The following is a 15,670-nucleotide window of genomic DNA, read 5'->3' on the forward strand; positions in this document are numbered from 1 at the left end:
ATTGATTGGACCTTGGAACTATTATTTCAGTTACAATCTTACTGCAAATTTATTACTGTAAATTTTGAAAAGATTTCTATTTTATCCTGATTGAAAATATCCTGATTGTAGCACCATTATACACCATTTAAATGAAATACACTGCGATTCGGTTGTCGCTTATTGTAACAATATTGTCAACTTGATCTTTTGTGTATTATATACATATAATCGTTTTGTTTCTTATTTTGTAACAGGGATGTCCTTTGAAGTGAAGAAGAATGAGAAAGCAGAAGATAACTACATAGTCAAGGAAGAACTTGGCAAGTAAGTACACCTTTATCAATCTTTGGCACTCTTATCGTCTAAATTATTCATTACTTTGCTTCCTCTCTTCTCTTATAACGTCTGTCCCAATGGTCCTCTGTCTTTCTGGCTTTCCCCTCACTTTTCAACTTTACCCCCCCCCCCCCTCTCTCTCTCTCTCTCATTCTCTTGCCCCCTTTCTTTACTCTATCCACTTTCACACTCCCTTCTCAATCATCCGTGCTCTTTCCATGAATTATATATTACATTGCACTGCAGTAACACCAGCCGCCCTTGTTGCAAAACGATTTGCAATCAAACCTATCAGAAACGTGCGTTTATATTTGGGACTTGCGTTTGAACGAATCACTTCCCAATGGTCCCTTGCGGTAATAATATCAAGAGATTTGTTTTTGTTTTTTAAAATAACTTTTATAGTTTTCCTCCTATTGCCTGCTTTATTCACATAGATCGCGAGCGGCTAATTTAAATTAATGCATACCATTTTACGATCGCACTGACATGGGACTAGAACCGTTTGGATTTTGTGTGAAAGAACAACCGCAATCTCACAATTATTATCACCTACTATACTGTGATCATTTTCTTTTGGGTCACTTACCATATATCTAATCTATGTCCCTGTTTCTACCCCCCCCCCCGGCAAGATAAATCTGCTTCGTGTCTCCCAAGAGTGATCTATAGTCACTCAGATAATATGCTTCTATTCATCCATTCAACCTGCACAATGCACAAAAAACACATTACAATAGATCGGTTAAGGGTAGCAATTTCGCATTGATTTAATGTCCCGATGGCACAAAAGACTTTCTCGGACAATTATGTGTACGAAATTTGAGCCAATTTTCGAAGTGACATTGATTGTTCACGATGCTATTTGATCACGCAAGCAACTAAACAATGTTGTTTTATACTCCCTATGTTATTAATAGTTGTTGTTATTATTTCACCCCTTCAATTTCATAGCTCTCTTTTCCCAATCACAAACCGCACGTATCATTTGAGATAATATGCCAAATAATATACAGTGTTAGGAAATCAATTTCCTTTGAATGGCTGAAAGCGTTTTCCGAAACGTTAGAATTGAACCTAACCGTGATACGGTTAAGTCAATAAAAGTCAAATTCAATGTTAAAGTTACAAATAACGATATATAAATGTATGTTGATTAATTGTTTTTAGTGAATTGCCACCATCTTGAATTACTTTACACATGATTCATATTCATGTTATGTATTGCTTTCATATTTAACTAATTGCGCCACGTTTATAAATCATTTGCAATGTTCTTCGCTTACATTAAATTATCAAACTTATTTCTGGTTTCATATACCTAAATAACGTAATGGAACATTGAATTGGTAGTATGTTGTACTCTGTGAGCTGTATATAAACACTAATTGCATTCAATATCGTTAAAAAAAATCCTGAATTAACCATATAGGCCTTCTTAAGTATTGTTCAATGCAATTATTATGATGGGTTATCTAGCCTGGTTGTCTCGATGATGCTTTAATTCAACGTGGACGGGTGTTCCTCGGTGCCCAACTTGTAGGGTCCTCTGGTAAAATTAACGTTTTCATGAACAAAATCATATCACCAAACGAAATGTTAACGTAGATGGCGTCAATATTATTTATGCTGAATGAACGCCCCCAAACCCAAACGATGTTTTTAATTTCACGATTTCGAATGATGACTCCTTTCATAAAGTGGTTTCACTGTCATTCCCTCCCAGTTCCCTTGATAAGATAAGTAAGGATTATCATATAGTTCCACTTGATCACGCGTGTGTTTTCGCTCGGACCACTTCGACTCCAACAAAAGTTGTCCAACCCTGCATTCATTAGTACCATTCTCCATTGTAAGACTGGTTTAATCCCGTCTCTTAGGAATATCTCTTTTTAAGATTGGCATTAAAGAATATATCGATCTCCAATATGTCAATTACGAGAAGGTCTATGGTGAATGGAAGGGTGTTTGAGGTCTGACATGGTGCCGTAGGGGTAATGGGAAAATACCCCTAAGAGTTAAATGCTGCCACCAATTAATTGCTACATATTGATGATTTCACCTTTTAAAACTGTTGCAATTGTATTTGAATATTACAGCTATATTGGAGTAGATGATAATCACTTTACCCACTTTTAATGATCACCAATTATTACTGATTGACGGCATTCCGTATAATGTGTGGGAGGCCTCTGGATGGATTGACTGCCCAAACATATCAATCTAACCATATGTATCCACATTGTGTATTTATGTGCAAAGCTACCTTGGGTATTTTTGAAGATGTATTAATCATCGTAGCATATAGTTATATAAGATGGCGATTTTCCAATTAGGCTAAAAATAAGGTCGTAAAATTTGATGAAAGGGAAAGGGTAATCGATTCACTTCCACTCTCCTATAGAGAATCGAGAAAGTAATCTTAGGTTGTTTTGGGGTTTTTTGTGCGAACAATTATTGTCACTTAACTAAGCTGGAGCCCGTATTAGTTCTCAGCTATCTAAAATGCAAATTTGCTACCATAAATGAGAAACCAGTACTGATCGTTGGGCGAGCTGCACGTGAATAAATCTGCTCCTGGCTGTCAGCGCTAAACACACATCCATCTTTAAATATTGGATAAAAACAGTTTTGTAGCAAATCCCATCCTTATTATGTATTGTAGTTCGTATTATAAGGTGCTGAAAATGCATTAGCAATCCATTGCCAATGCGACGTTGAGAGACTGTTCTTTTCCTTTCTGGATTCTCATGCCCCCACCCCCACCCCATCCGAAAAAATAAGCGATCATAAAAGTGGAATATATCCACAACCTTGTAAGTTTCAATAAGATACCACAATGTTATAGATCATCAAAACAATAATTGTGTATTTATTCATTGCCTCTCGGTCGCAAATAGGTGCAGCAAATCTTAATATAAAAATTCGCCACATTGATCAGTTATTTCTCCTACAGCATTGGAACTTATATAGGCTGAATTTCTGAATAAGTATTAAGAATAATTTTCATGACTTTGCAAAAATCATATCCCTGTATTGTCATGATTATGAATGAAACTAAAACAATATTCAAAATTTATGAAAGTAAGAAACGAAAATATACCCAAATGAATTCATTGTCTGTCCCATGAGGCCTCTGATCATCTTTTATAAGATCCCTCTCATTTTTAGGAAGAATAATCGAATCTTTAAATCGTGCAGACTTATGAAAATGGTATTGGGGAAAATGTGATAAAGGAAATCGTCAAATGATAATAATGGTGATTATAGAAAACGAAGTGTTAACCAAGTACTGACTTTATGTGCATGGCTTTTATGTCGTAAACCTACCTCCCGGAATACTGCATAGGAAAACCAAAATGTGTGAATCAAATCCTTTTCCACGTTTATTTGGCTTCAAATGATCTCTTTGCATACCCCCCCCCCAGTTATTTACTTACGTATAGAAAATGGTGCAATGACCTGACGATACTTCTATGGTTTCAACTACTCCTAGTGAAACGATTTTTGTTTCTTCTCGGATCTTAAAAAAGAAAGATTGTATATATTTTAATGAATGAATTAAGGTTATGTATGAGAACGCAGCGACCCTTTTTCCTTTCTTTAACAGTGTTTAAAACATATTTTCAACCAGAAAATTGAATTATTGTATTTTCAAATGGGTCTATACCAATTTGTTTGGGCGCTTTTTTGTTTTCTTTCAGGTATGCCTAAAAATGTAATTATGTTATGTACTGCCATAGCAACACAATTGTTTTTATTCCTTGAACCACCCCCCCCCCCGGTTATGGCCGTCATAAGTCGCAGTGCTTTGAAAATAGGATTTATCTGTACATGCGAAGGAAAGATAAGAGCACCTGAATTTATATTTGATTGTAATGATCCACACTCTATGAATAATAATAAAAGACTATTTCAAATCCAATTTCCGATCTATGATTGCGTGATGATGAAGTGAAATTACTTCATTAAGTTGTGAAACTGTGAAAGTACTCCAAACTGTTTCTACAGCTTATATATACATTTCCGAGTTCGTATGAACTGGGGCTTGGGGGAGGGTGTTCAAACGCAAGTTGAACAAAATAAACGCTATTGATTGGTTTGTATTTCACATTGCGATTTGATTTGTGGATTTGTTTGATTACAGCTCTCCCTGCAAAAGAAGTCTGTACATTCCTTGGAAGTGTATAGGCTACTCAAATAATCTAATTGAGAATTTTTTTTTTTTGGGGGGGTGTCAAATTCTTTGCCATTTCACACAATTTATCCTATTTGTCCCTCTTGTTTCTCTTGTTTGTATACGTTTGTGGTTCACCAATCCTTCCTTGTCTCACAATATTACATCATTTGGCATGTTTAAGAGGGTTTAGTGATTTCCCCTAAACTTTTTGGTATAATTTCCTTATTATGATACCACATGCCCTTATTACGTTTGTACATAGTTTGTTATTTTCAACATCCTTACTTTTTTCTGATACCATAATGGTCTTCTGAAAAAATAATGTTTTTGTTAAAAATAAGCGACTTTGAAATGCCATAAGTTTCTTATTTTACATCCGATTTTGATGAGATTTTCAGCATTGTGCTTGTCTGATGTTTCTCTATTGATTCAAATCAACATTTTTCTGAGGTAGACTTGACCTTGACGGATAATGAACGGTATAGCAACACCATACTTTTAAAAGTAAGGAGGCTATTGCCCCCATGGCACCCTGTACCGTCATGACCATGATGACCGTCATCGGAGAAGCTTTGGGGGTGGGATGCTGCGGGGGGGGGGGTGAGGTTGCTGGGGAGCATGGTATCAACATTGAAGATTAGACTGGAATTGCAAATCTTGTGATACTGTGATACACAATCATCCGATGATTCCACTAGGAGCGATCATCAAAGGGACCATCATGGCGTCATTCACTGTAAAAACTGACACCAATTGGTGTTAATAGAGGACCACACCCAGAGGTGTTAAAATAACACCCTAGAGATTGAACATAACAGCAAAAAGTGTAAATGTAATAACCATATGTGTTGTAATAACACCTATAGGTGTAAAACTAACACCCCCAATTTAACACCGGTGTAAAATAACTGGTGTAGTCCTCTATGAACACCGGTTAACACCACAGTTTTTGCTGTGTTGATGTGTTAGTTGTAGATTAAAAGTTACACATATAAAAGAGTCAGGAAAGACGTCGAGGGTGGGGGCTGAGAAATCGCTTGGAGACGGTAAGGAAAGACACTTGTTACACTATGAACGTCAAGTTGTAACTCTGATTGCTTCCCTCGAACCCGAAGACACTATCTGTACAGACAATGCTAACGACTCTAGTTGAAATATACTCGTCACCGGCCCCAAACGTTTTCATGTAGAACCTAAACAACGACTACATTCTCGTTAAAAAGTAATTATCTTGACGTGTATCCATAGCATGTTTATTGGAAGGGAAAGCGGGGTGAGAATTATACAATAATTGTTGTGATTACATTCCCTATAGAAGGGTTGACAGTGATTTATCAATAGAGGGAGACTATAAAAACAAGCAACAAAATAATGATAGTTTATAGGGATGACTCTCTCCATCAGACCTGTAGCAGTTGGATTTGTGTTGAAAATGACGAAGATAAACTGAATATGATGACTGATAGTTCTACCAACAGGAGTGAAATGAAGATACAACAGAATGACGTAAAGAAAAAAAATGCTGGTTCAAAATACCACAATTTCCTGGAGATCGATCGCTTCGATCACTTCGCTCCCATACACAATAATGACGCAGTTGGCATGGAAGAGGTGGCGGTACTTCAACATGTTCAATGCTTTCTCCGGTTGTAATATACAATTAAAGGGGAAGTTCACTCTGATAAAAAGTGTTTTTGTTTTAGAAATAGCAAAACAAATTATTAAAAATATTGCCGAAGGTTTATAAAAATCCACCAAAGAGTTAAAAAGTTATTAGAATTTCATTACTATAATTATTTGATTTGTGACGTCTTATTGCGAGCAGCATTCCGACACAGCGAATGGTAAAAACATATCAATGAAATGATTTTTTTTTACTGTACCTTTTGTATATTAATAGACAAATCATATCACACCCGAACATGAAAAGAAAACAAATATAAGTCATCAAGAACAATTACAAAATGAAATTCATTCATTTTATATTACATAACTTATTGGGCACCTGCTCGCCGTGACGTCACAAATCCAAAACTTAAAATCATAATTAATAACTTTCTTAATCTTTAACGGATTTTCCTCAACCTTCACCAATATGTTTGTATTATTCTTTATGCTATTTCTACAACAAACTTTTTTCAGGGTGAACTTCCCCTAAAAACAAAAATGAAATGAAAAAAAAAATGCATAGATGCGCCAAGGGGGGGGGGGGAGGGGGCGAGTACGTGTCATTCCCAGTTGATTTTATTCCATGTGAATGGTTTCTAACTTTTTGAAATATTATATTCAAACATAGATCATATATCTTGGGACCGATATGCCAAGTTTTATGTGAAGATGTTCTTGAAAAGGTGAAGAATGGCCAATATATATATCGTGATTACAACTTACTACTTTTTATTGATAAATGTATCAAAAGTAAAATATATGCAGGTGTATGTGTGTATGAGGGGAGGGGGTGGGATAGGAGGGAGAACCCGGGGGGGGGAAGAGGATGGTAGGGGGCCTTTAAATACCACCTGACCTATTCTGAAACCACATACATGTATAACGTCTGCACGTGACGTAAACATACGAAGATTGCGCACATGATGAGAAATAAATCACAGCTAGTACATGTACTATGTGCCAATCGCTATTTTCTTTCCTTCAATTTATGGTCTACTTTTGAGAGTTGCTGCCTGATAGAAGTTCCCTCTATTCTTCATCATGGTTGCCAGACAGTGTTGATTAATTACTATCTGACTGTGAAATGACAAGCTACTATGCTTCCATGTTCGCAACGAAAAAATATTACCTCAGACAGGGATACTATCGACTTAACATCCTCCCGGGAGAGGGATGTCTTTGGATCTAAGCAAGCTGGTATATCTATATTATTTTTCAGGCAGATTTGAAGCTTTAATATAATTAATATCCTGATAAAAGGGAATAAAAGATAAATTGACGTGTGATTAAAGGTCAAGTCCACCTCAGAAAAAAATGATTTGAATCAATTGATTCAATGACATTTTAAAGTTTTGCTTATTTTTCACAAAATAGTTATATGCACAATTTCGTAACACGCAAATGAGAGAATCGATGATGTCCCTCAATCACTATTTCTTTTGTTTTTTTTATTGTTTGAATTATACAATATTCTATTTTTACAGAGTTAGCAATAAGGACCAACTTTACTGATCAATTGCAATGCAATTGTTGCAAAGTGTGGCAATTTCTTGAGATTTTGTCATCACCACTGGGCAAGGGGGGGGGGGGGGTTGGCGAAACGACCCTCTACCATGGGCTGTTAAATGAAAATTATAATTCGGAGGGGGGGGGGTGGGCATGTCCTCCTTCCATAATTCTCGCCAGCCATGGTTGGTATAGTCAGTGGCGTGTTGAGTAAAAATTTTAAAGAAAATGTTGACCTTATTAAAATGCAAATATATTTTTTGACGGGTTTCGAAACGATAATCAGAAAACAATATCACATTTCACCCCTTTTTTTATTTTACTTTTTTTTCAATATTTTCTTCCTAATTATTTTGTTTTCTTAATAGTGGAAATTATAGGGGCTAGTTCCTCGTGTCCCCAATCTATACGCCAGTGCTCACGGTCTAAACCCTTTCCATTTTTCATTTTCTCGAAGGGGTAAATTTGGCATCGTCTACCGATGTGAGGAGAAGTCTACCGGTAAGACATGGGCGGCCAAGTACGTGAAGACGATCAGGGCGAAAGACAGAGAGGCCGTCCAACGGGAGATCGACCTCATGGCCGAACTCGAACATCCTTCTCTGATGGCCCTCATCGATGCTTACCAATCATCCAGACAAACTGTCATGATTCTTGAATGGTGAGAAAATCCTTGTCCATTGACAGATGATGTTAATAAATCCAAATAATATTTTAAAAACTGAATACGATTCTCTTGCAATCATGTTGATCATTATTGGAACACGATCATAATCTTATCGAAGTAGAGAAAATCAAACGATCGTAAGTTTTCTTTAAGTTCATGATTACCAATTACAGGATCTATCTCGTTAAGTCATATTTTATATTAATTACTCTATATATATCATATATATATATATATATATATATATATATATATATATATATATATATATATATATATATTATATATATATATCTACACATATATATGTCAAAAAGGGAAAAATGGTGTGACTTTTAGAAATGTAGGTTATCCGGCGTTTAGTTTTGATTGATTCGAGCATTTTACCCAACTGGAATCACGCCAGCTACGGCGACATGTGAATGTAAGGAACAGAGATGGGAAATTGGTGCACTATACTCTAACCCATTTAGCTTATTGATAAAAAAAGTGTAAAATGGTCACCACCTCTTTGAACCCAAGAAATCACTCAATCGAATTAAAAATAATGCTGACTAATTAGTATACACCATAAAGTATTCAATTGGTCGTGTAATTGAATTGCGGACAAGGGAACCTACTCAAAACAATCCTCTCCATTGTTTTTATAGTTTGCTTTGTTTGTGGTTGTTTTTTTATTGTTATCACATCAGTTAATAAAGATGCACAAAGAATGAAATTATAAATAATATGCATTGTTTGATTTTCTAGTTTTGAGTTATATTTCTGTTCGTAGCTGATGGGCAAGTGTCAGATATCATAGCCCCCCCCCCCCCCTTCACCCGTCGACTCGAAAGGTACACTGTTTTACGTACATTGGGTACTCTGTAAATCTGTGGTGTTAAGTCTGAAACCAGTTTTTAATAGAGGACCACACCCTGATGTGTTAAAATTACTCCCTAGAGATTGAACATAACACCAAAGAGTGTAAATTTAACAAGCAAAGGTGTTGCAATAACACCTATAGGTGTTATTGTCAATTTAACACCGGTGTAAAAAAAATGGTGCGGTCCTCCATGTACACCAGTTAACACCACATATTTTTTTCATGTGTATGATTACATGACGTCCATAATCATTAGCAAACATGAAATGAAATCATTTCTATTCAAGTTCCTATTTCATGATATTTCTTTCTTTTTTTATTCAATGAGCAGCATTACTGGAGGAGAGTTATTCGAGAGGATTGTGGACGATAAGTTTGACCTCACAGAGAGCGAGGTCATCAGCTACATGAGACAGATCTGCGCAGGCGTACAACACATGCACCACAATAACATCATGCATCTTGATCTAAAACCCGAGAATATCATGTGTGTGAACCGAACGGGCTTTCAACTAAAGATAATCGATTTTGGATTGGCTAGGAAGTATGAACCGAACAACGACCTCAAGGTATTTATCATCACGATATTAAGATCGTAAAGAACTTAACTAAAACACAAGTTGAATTAGACAACACCTTATAAAAAAATCCTGAATATTCAACTCTTAATAAAATCACGTTTACTTTGATCAACAGTATGTTTAGAATGTCTGTTTATATATACATATATATTTTTTTTTACAAATGATGATAACTACATACAGTTGTAATTCGCCCGCCATATCCATGTATATTTGATTGATAAAGTGATCTTTTTAATTGAACGATGGAAAGAGAGAACAAGAAAAAAAAATGTTGATAAACTGTATTCAGGAGATTCAGTTTGAACTTTTGTTACGAATTTCTGGAGGCAGGCCCCGCAAGACCAAAAACTTTATGAAGTTTAGATCCAGGAACTGTGTTATGTGTGTTTTACCTCATCTACAGGTTTTGTGTGGAACGCCGGAGTTTGTTGCCCCGGAAGTAATCAGCTTCGACGCTATCACCCCACTGACAGACATGTGGAGTGTTGGGGTCATCTGTTATGTTCTGTAAGTATATAAACCACTGAACTCAATTAACATTTGTTTTTAATGATCTTTGATTTGTAGAATTATCATGATTTGTCTCAATGTTTTGCTTGTATGAAATGTGTTTGTGTGTTTATATTTTTTGCATTTTCAAAGTGATTGCTTTTTCTTCTTTTGTAGTTTTTGATGAAAATTAATTCTCACAATATTTTCATTCTTTCACCTAATAATTTTTTCTCTCCACTCGACGTCTTCTCTTCCGTATCCCTCCACCATGTTCCCCTTTCTCCTCCTCTCCCCTCTCTCTTTATTCCTTTTTGCATTTATAAATAAATATTGGCGTTAATTATTGTAATTATATCTTATATAACTTTAACTTATTCATAGATGTTTTCATTGCTTGATGGCTTCATATACATGTACTGCTTCTCTCTCCCCCTCCCCCACCCTGTCTTTTTTTCTCTCTCTCTCTTCGTGCAATATCTCACGTAAATAAGCCTACTCACTGGTTTTACTCATTTTAAGTGCAATTAGGGTCCATATAATTTGATATTCTGTTTTATATAAATGCTAATTTTTCCTATTTTTTAATAGTAAAGTATTTTATTAATAATAAAAGTAATGTCCTAATGGTTTCCTGTGTGTACAATTTTGATAGTTTTAACTTTACTCATGAATTTTTATGAATCGAATCTATAGTTTAATTTACAAGTAAGAACTTTTTTTCATGTCAAGTGTTTACAGGGTCATTTTCGTGGTGCACTTAGGATGATTGTATTCAAAGTGCACTGGATATGTATTTCTCCTTGCCGAAATTAAGTGCACTGCGAGAGTGACCCTTTAATTTTAATTTAAATTCCTATGTTAATACTGCATATTGTTTATTGTCTTGTAATTGTTTTTATCTGTAATTCATGTTTATTTCAGTTTGTACTGCGAGAAATGATGTTTTTAATAAAATCCATTTATCTATCTATCTTTTCCTCATTTCTCATGCAATCTTTTTGAACCCTTTCCCTTGTTAGACTGAGCGGACTGTCACCGTTCCTTGGAGACTCGGATACAGAGACACTGAACAACGTCACAGTGGGCGAGTGGGACTTTGAAGACGAGGCATTTGATGGCATCTCCAACGGGGCAAAAGAGTTTATCTCCAGCTTACTGGTCAAAGATCAAAGGTAACAAAATCAAAGATTAATTGTATATACTTTTGTGTCTACTAATCTGGTTTAAATGCTATATTTCTCTTTTAGGTCAACCCTATTTTGACTGCATCAGGCTCTGTTGGATCATTCTTGTCGTTCGAAAACGAGGCTGCATTCAAATTCGATGTTAACATTGAGAGAAATTCTAGGGGCAGGTGGTTAATCTAGGCCAAGATATATTTTCAAGATTAGCAGCCGCGCCATTGTAATATTGTTGAGATAATTCATATCGCCGAGACACCTCAGGAGAAGGGCGCCACCTATCTGCGATTCGTTACAATGGATAACCCTTTTTTGTGTGTGGATCCCCTTTCTGCATTTAGGTAGCGTTGCATTGTTGTCTTCCCGGCCGGGATGTCAATCTTACTAGTGATATTATTCCAATGACAAATCTGCAATCGGCCAATCGGGTACAAGGATTTCAGTGACTTATAACAGTTGTAAACTGACAAGATGCTTCGTGAAACACTCCCTGATCTTAAGACCCAGAAAAGGTAGCCCAGTAGAGCAGACTGAGGTGGAATTAAAAAAAAAGAGAAACATCGTTTAACATAGGATATATCGTTATATTATCTCGTAAAGTTTAAAACAGTTTTTTTTGGGGGGAGGGGGGGGGGGTGGAATAAAATTTCATAAGACAGTTGATGCAACTTAAATATCGTGAAGGAGGGGAAAAGGTGTGCGAATATTTCTTATCATTAATATCAATTACAGAAGAAAGAGAGAAAAGTTTATCTAAATTTGCTACTCTGCACCCTGGTGTATTAAAGGGTTACCCGGTAGGAAAAAAATCCTTGAATGCTCGAGCTCTTGATCTAGGTAGCCATGTTTAAGCCAGGTATTAGTATTATAAAGCGCTTCGAAACATTGTATTAAGCGCTATGTAAATGTTACATATTGTTATTATCATAAAAGGCAGGGTGTTATTGATACCGAAATGTTGGAAAAAATGGAAGTTAATTTTTTTTAATTATTGAAAAATCCACCTGTAATCATCTCAAAGCCAGGTTTCCTGTCTTACACTCTTATTTAGGCATAGGGGGTATTATTTTGTAGGTTAGATATTATTAGTATCCCAATATATCAAAAGAACGACTTTAGAGAATGATGACAGTCGCTAAATATACCCTTCTTGTCAGCGACCACATGGAATATATTTTGCGGTCTAACCCACATGCAGAAAATGGAGAGGGTCTATAACATTTGGAGATGGTTAAAGAGTTTTAGAGGAAGCTGACTCACAGAGAGAATGTTACCGGTATCAATTAGATGTAGACAGCTTCTCGCCTTCCACTGGGATGCTAAGACGACCCTGGGATAGCCCATGATGACAGCTAAACTTTTGGAAACTTTTATTAATCCATTTCTTACTCTTGCCACCCGCATTTTCTATGACTTTGTCACTCTCTATTTTCTCTTTATTCATTTTTATTTTTCCACATTTCTCTTTGATTTTCTTATTTCTCATCATGTACCTCTATCTCTATATTTATTTCTTTCTATTTTCTCTTTCTCTTCATTACTCTGTTTCATTTTTGCTCTGTTTATTTATTCCTATCTCTCTCCGTATTTCTTCTATCTTTCTTCCTCTCTCCCTATCTGTCTCTCTCTCCCTCTCTCTTCCCTCTCTCACCCCCTCTCTCTACCCCCCCCTTTCCCCTTTCCTCTTTCTATTTTTCCCCTTCTGTGTTTATCTGTGTTTGAATTTGATTTCAATTCTTAATCAATTCATGATAAAAATGGATGATGTTGTTGGTTATTTAATAATTCAGATTTTGGAACAAAACAAAAAGGATCGCGCTTGACAACCCCCTTGCAGTCATATTGTATCCACCATTTTTAATTCATTTGTTTGTAGTTGCTGTAAGGTGTCCAAGTGAAAAAAAGGATGTAAGATTCCGTTGTTGCCATGGTGATGCTACTGTAGGGATGTGGTGATGAGTCAAGCCTCTCAGCTAGGGCACAGGAAGTTCCCCCTTGATTTGTTTTCCTCTTCATCTCTGATGAGAAACAAGTCGTAAAGGCGTTTTGTTATCATTGTTTTCCATCTTGTCTATGAAAACTCCTCCTCTAATTCGCGTGGCCTAATTTCTTCCAGTGAGAGAGTAGATTCAATATTGCAAATCGTGTTTGGGGGTTGGAAAATCACGAAAATCACTATCAACGTAACGTTTGATGTAATGATATCTATTTTATATACATGTACAGTATGTCTTGAATTAGAGTAAAACCCCTTGCCTAAATCTAAATCCAATTTCAAAGAAGGTTCCTTTATTCACACGAACCACCTTGATGACCCAACCGTTGTATGGAAATAAAACTTGTATTTGTTGGAGTACAAAATAATATATATCTTTCTCTGTTCATATATACTATCGTTCACTAAACTCACCCCAAAAAATAATCTGATGATATTTTTTGGTGGAAGCTTCAGGAAATTACGAAAGTTTCTTCCGAATACACACTTGATAGATGAGCAAGGACCCGGGGAAAGTGGGACAAAGAGGGCCAAGCCGGGGGGTGGCGGATATTGTAGTCTGCTGGAAAAGTGTTTCCAATTTTATATCGAATTAACACTTTAAGGTGGTTTCCAGTGGACGGCGGAGGGGGTATAGTTAGGACGGATAATCATATCACTGATGAGAGAGGAAAAGGTGTAATGAGAACTCAAGGTAAATAGGAACATAGGGTGCCGGGATAAAGGTGTCACGGGGTAAGCGATGTCGTGTTGAGGATTCAAAAATCGAACTAGATATGACACCTAATTATCCTAAATCCTCTCTTGACGAAGACTGATGTGTGCCTACTTTATATTGTGCATCTTCCTGCTTGTGTGTTATGTGCGGGGTGGGGGTTGAGGGGGTTATTGCCCTTATAAATTTGACTTGTTGCGATCTGTGGAAATGTAATACTAGTAATGTAATGATTAAAATCCAACATTCAGAATTCTAAAGTGATTATCTCCATTTCCTTTTTTTTTCTAGAGGTCAGATCTAAAATGTACTTGATTAAGACAACGGTGTTTTGTTGTATATTCCATTTTTTCCACAGCTTATTAATAATTTATTTGCGCTATTATTGTGCATACCAACGCTATTCCATATGGTTTGCTATATAAATCCTTTCTTGATCTGATTATGTCAATAGGAATGCCTTACAAATCGACGGATAAGCACTGCACACTTTGATACTTTATTTATCCATCCCTTTTCACCTCCACTTATCACTACTTTTTACTTCACTTTTCTTTGCTCAACTTTTCTACTATATGTTCCTTGCACATGTTTAACATGTCTTTGAACTTGTTGAAATATCATTTTTCAAGCAAACATCGTCACTGTTCATTTGGGATTATTTTGCAGAGTACTTCATGAACAAACACAGCCTCGTATATTAAGATGGATATTGTTGGATTAAACCAGACGACAGCAAATTCCATCCAAAAATACTTTTGGTATGAAGTCAAACAAACATGATATATAACCATGTGTCATGCTATAATGTCGGGTCAAAGAAAATGTTTAATCTCATCGAAAAGTACAATGTTCATATTGAATATCAATAATGGGGATCCACACAGGTGCATGACTCTTCATTGAATAAATATACATTGTAAATGATCTACCTATTAATGTTGACCTATGATAACTAACCGATGTTGAAAGTCATCAAACATTTTTGTAAGGGAGTGTTCTTCTTGATCACTTTGTTCTGACACGTTCAACACGAAACTGTTTTGTTCCGCGTATAGAGAACACGACCATATACAGAGGGGATCCTGGACGGAAGAAAGGTATTGATTGAGATTTTATTTCTGCTTCCTTTTCAATGTCAATCTCTTGCAGTAATGATATTAAATATGATTTGTTGCTTTGATAACGATAAATTTAATAGCAATTACATCGAGGTAATAGAAATTACTCTGTCTGCTGTTGTATTGTCAAGGTACTACTCTATATTAATTTAAGACTGAGCGATACTTCTGTGTCCATACATATAATATGGTTTCGATTTGGGAATCATATTTGTGTTTAAAGCGCTTGTTGGTAATATAGCTGGGATATCACACCCCCTACGTTGTGGTTACTCGTTTGAAGATTACACATATCTTTCCCCTATACAGGCCTGTATCATCAAGACGATGCAACAGTATAAGCATTTCCATGATTTGTGTGAAAAAGTATAATTTTC

At 35.9% G+C, this 15,670-nt stretch overlaps 1 protein-coding gene across 2 annotated transcripts in view; it reads left to right on the top strand.

The window, feature by feature from the left end:
• The first annotated feature begins 237 nt into the window (after positions 1–237).
• Positions 238–15,670, top strand: part of LOC121425215 (myosin light chain kinase, smooth muscle-like) — a 108,300-nt gene continuing 92,867 nt past the window's right edge. For both annotated transcript variants that reach the window (XM_041621226.1, XM_041621234.1), the window contains exons 1-5: positions 238–306; positions 8,130–8,333; positions 9,536–9,773; positions 10,192–10,295; positions 11,300–11,452. In XM_041621226.1, the coding sequence (XP_041477160.1) occupies positions 239–306; positions 8,130–8,333; positions 9,536–9,773; positions 10,192–10,295; positions 11,300–11,452 (767 nt within the window). In that variant the 5' untranslated portion in view covers position 238. The remainder of the gene's footprint in view (positions 307–8,129; positions 8,334–9,535; positions 9,774–10,191; positions 10,296–11,299; positions 11,453–15,670) is intronic.

This window comes from Lytechinus variegatus, chromosome 1 (assembly GCF_018143015.1).
Source record: "Lytechinus variegatus isolate NC3 chromosome 1, Lvar_3.0, whole genome shotgun sequence".
In the NCBI taxonomy this organism is placed as follows: domain Eukaryota; kingdom Metazoa; phylum Echinodermata; class Echinoidea; order Temnopleuroida; family Toxopneustidae; genus Lytechinus; species Lytechinus variegatus.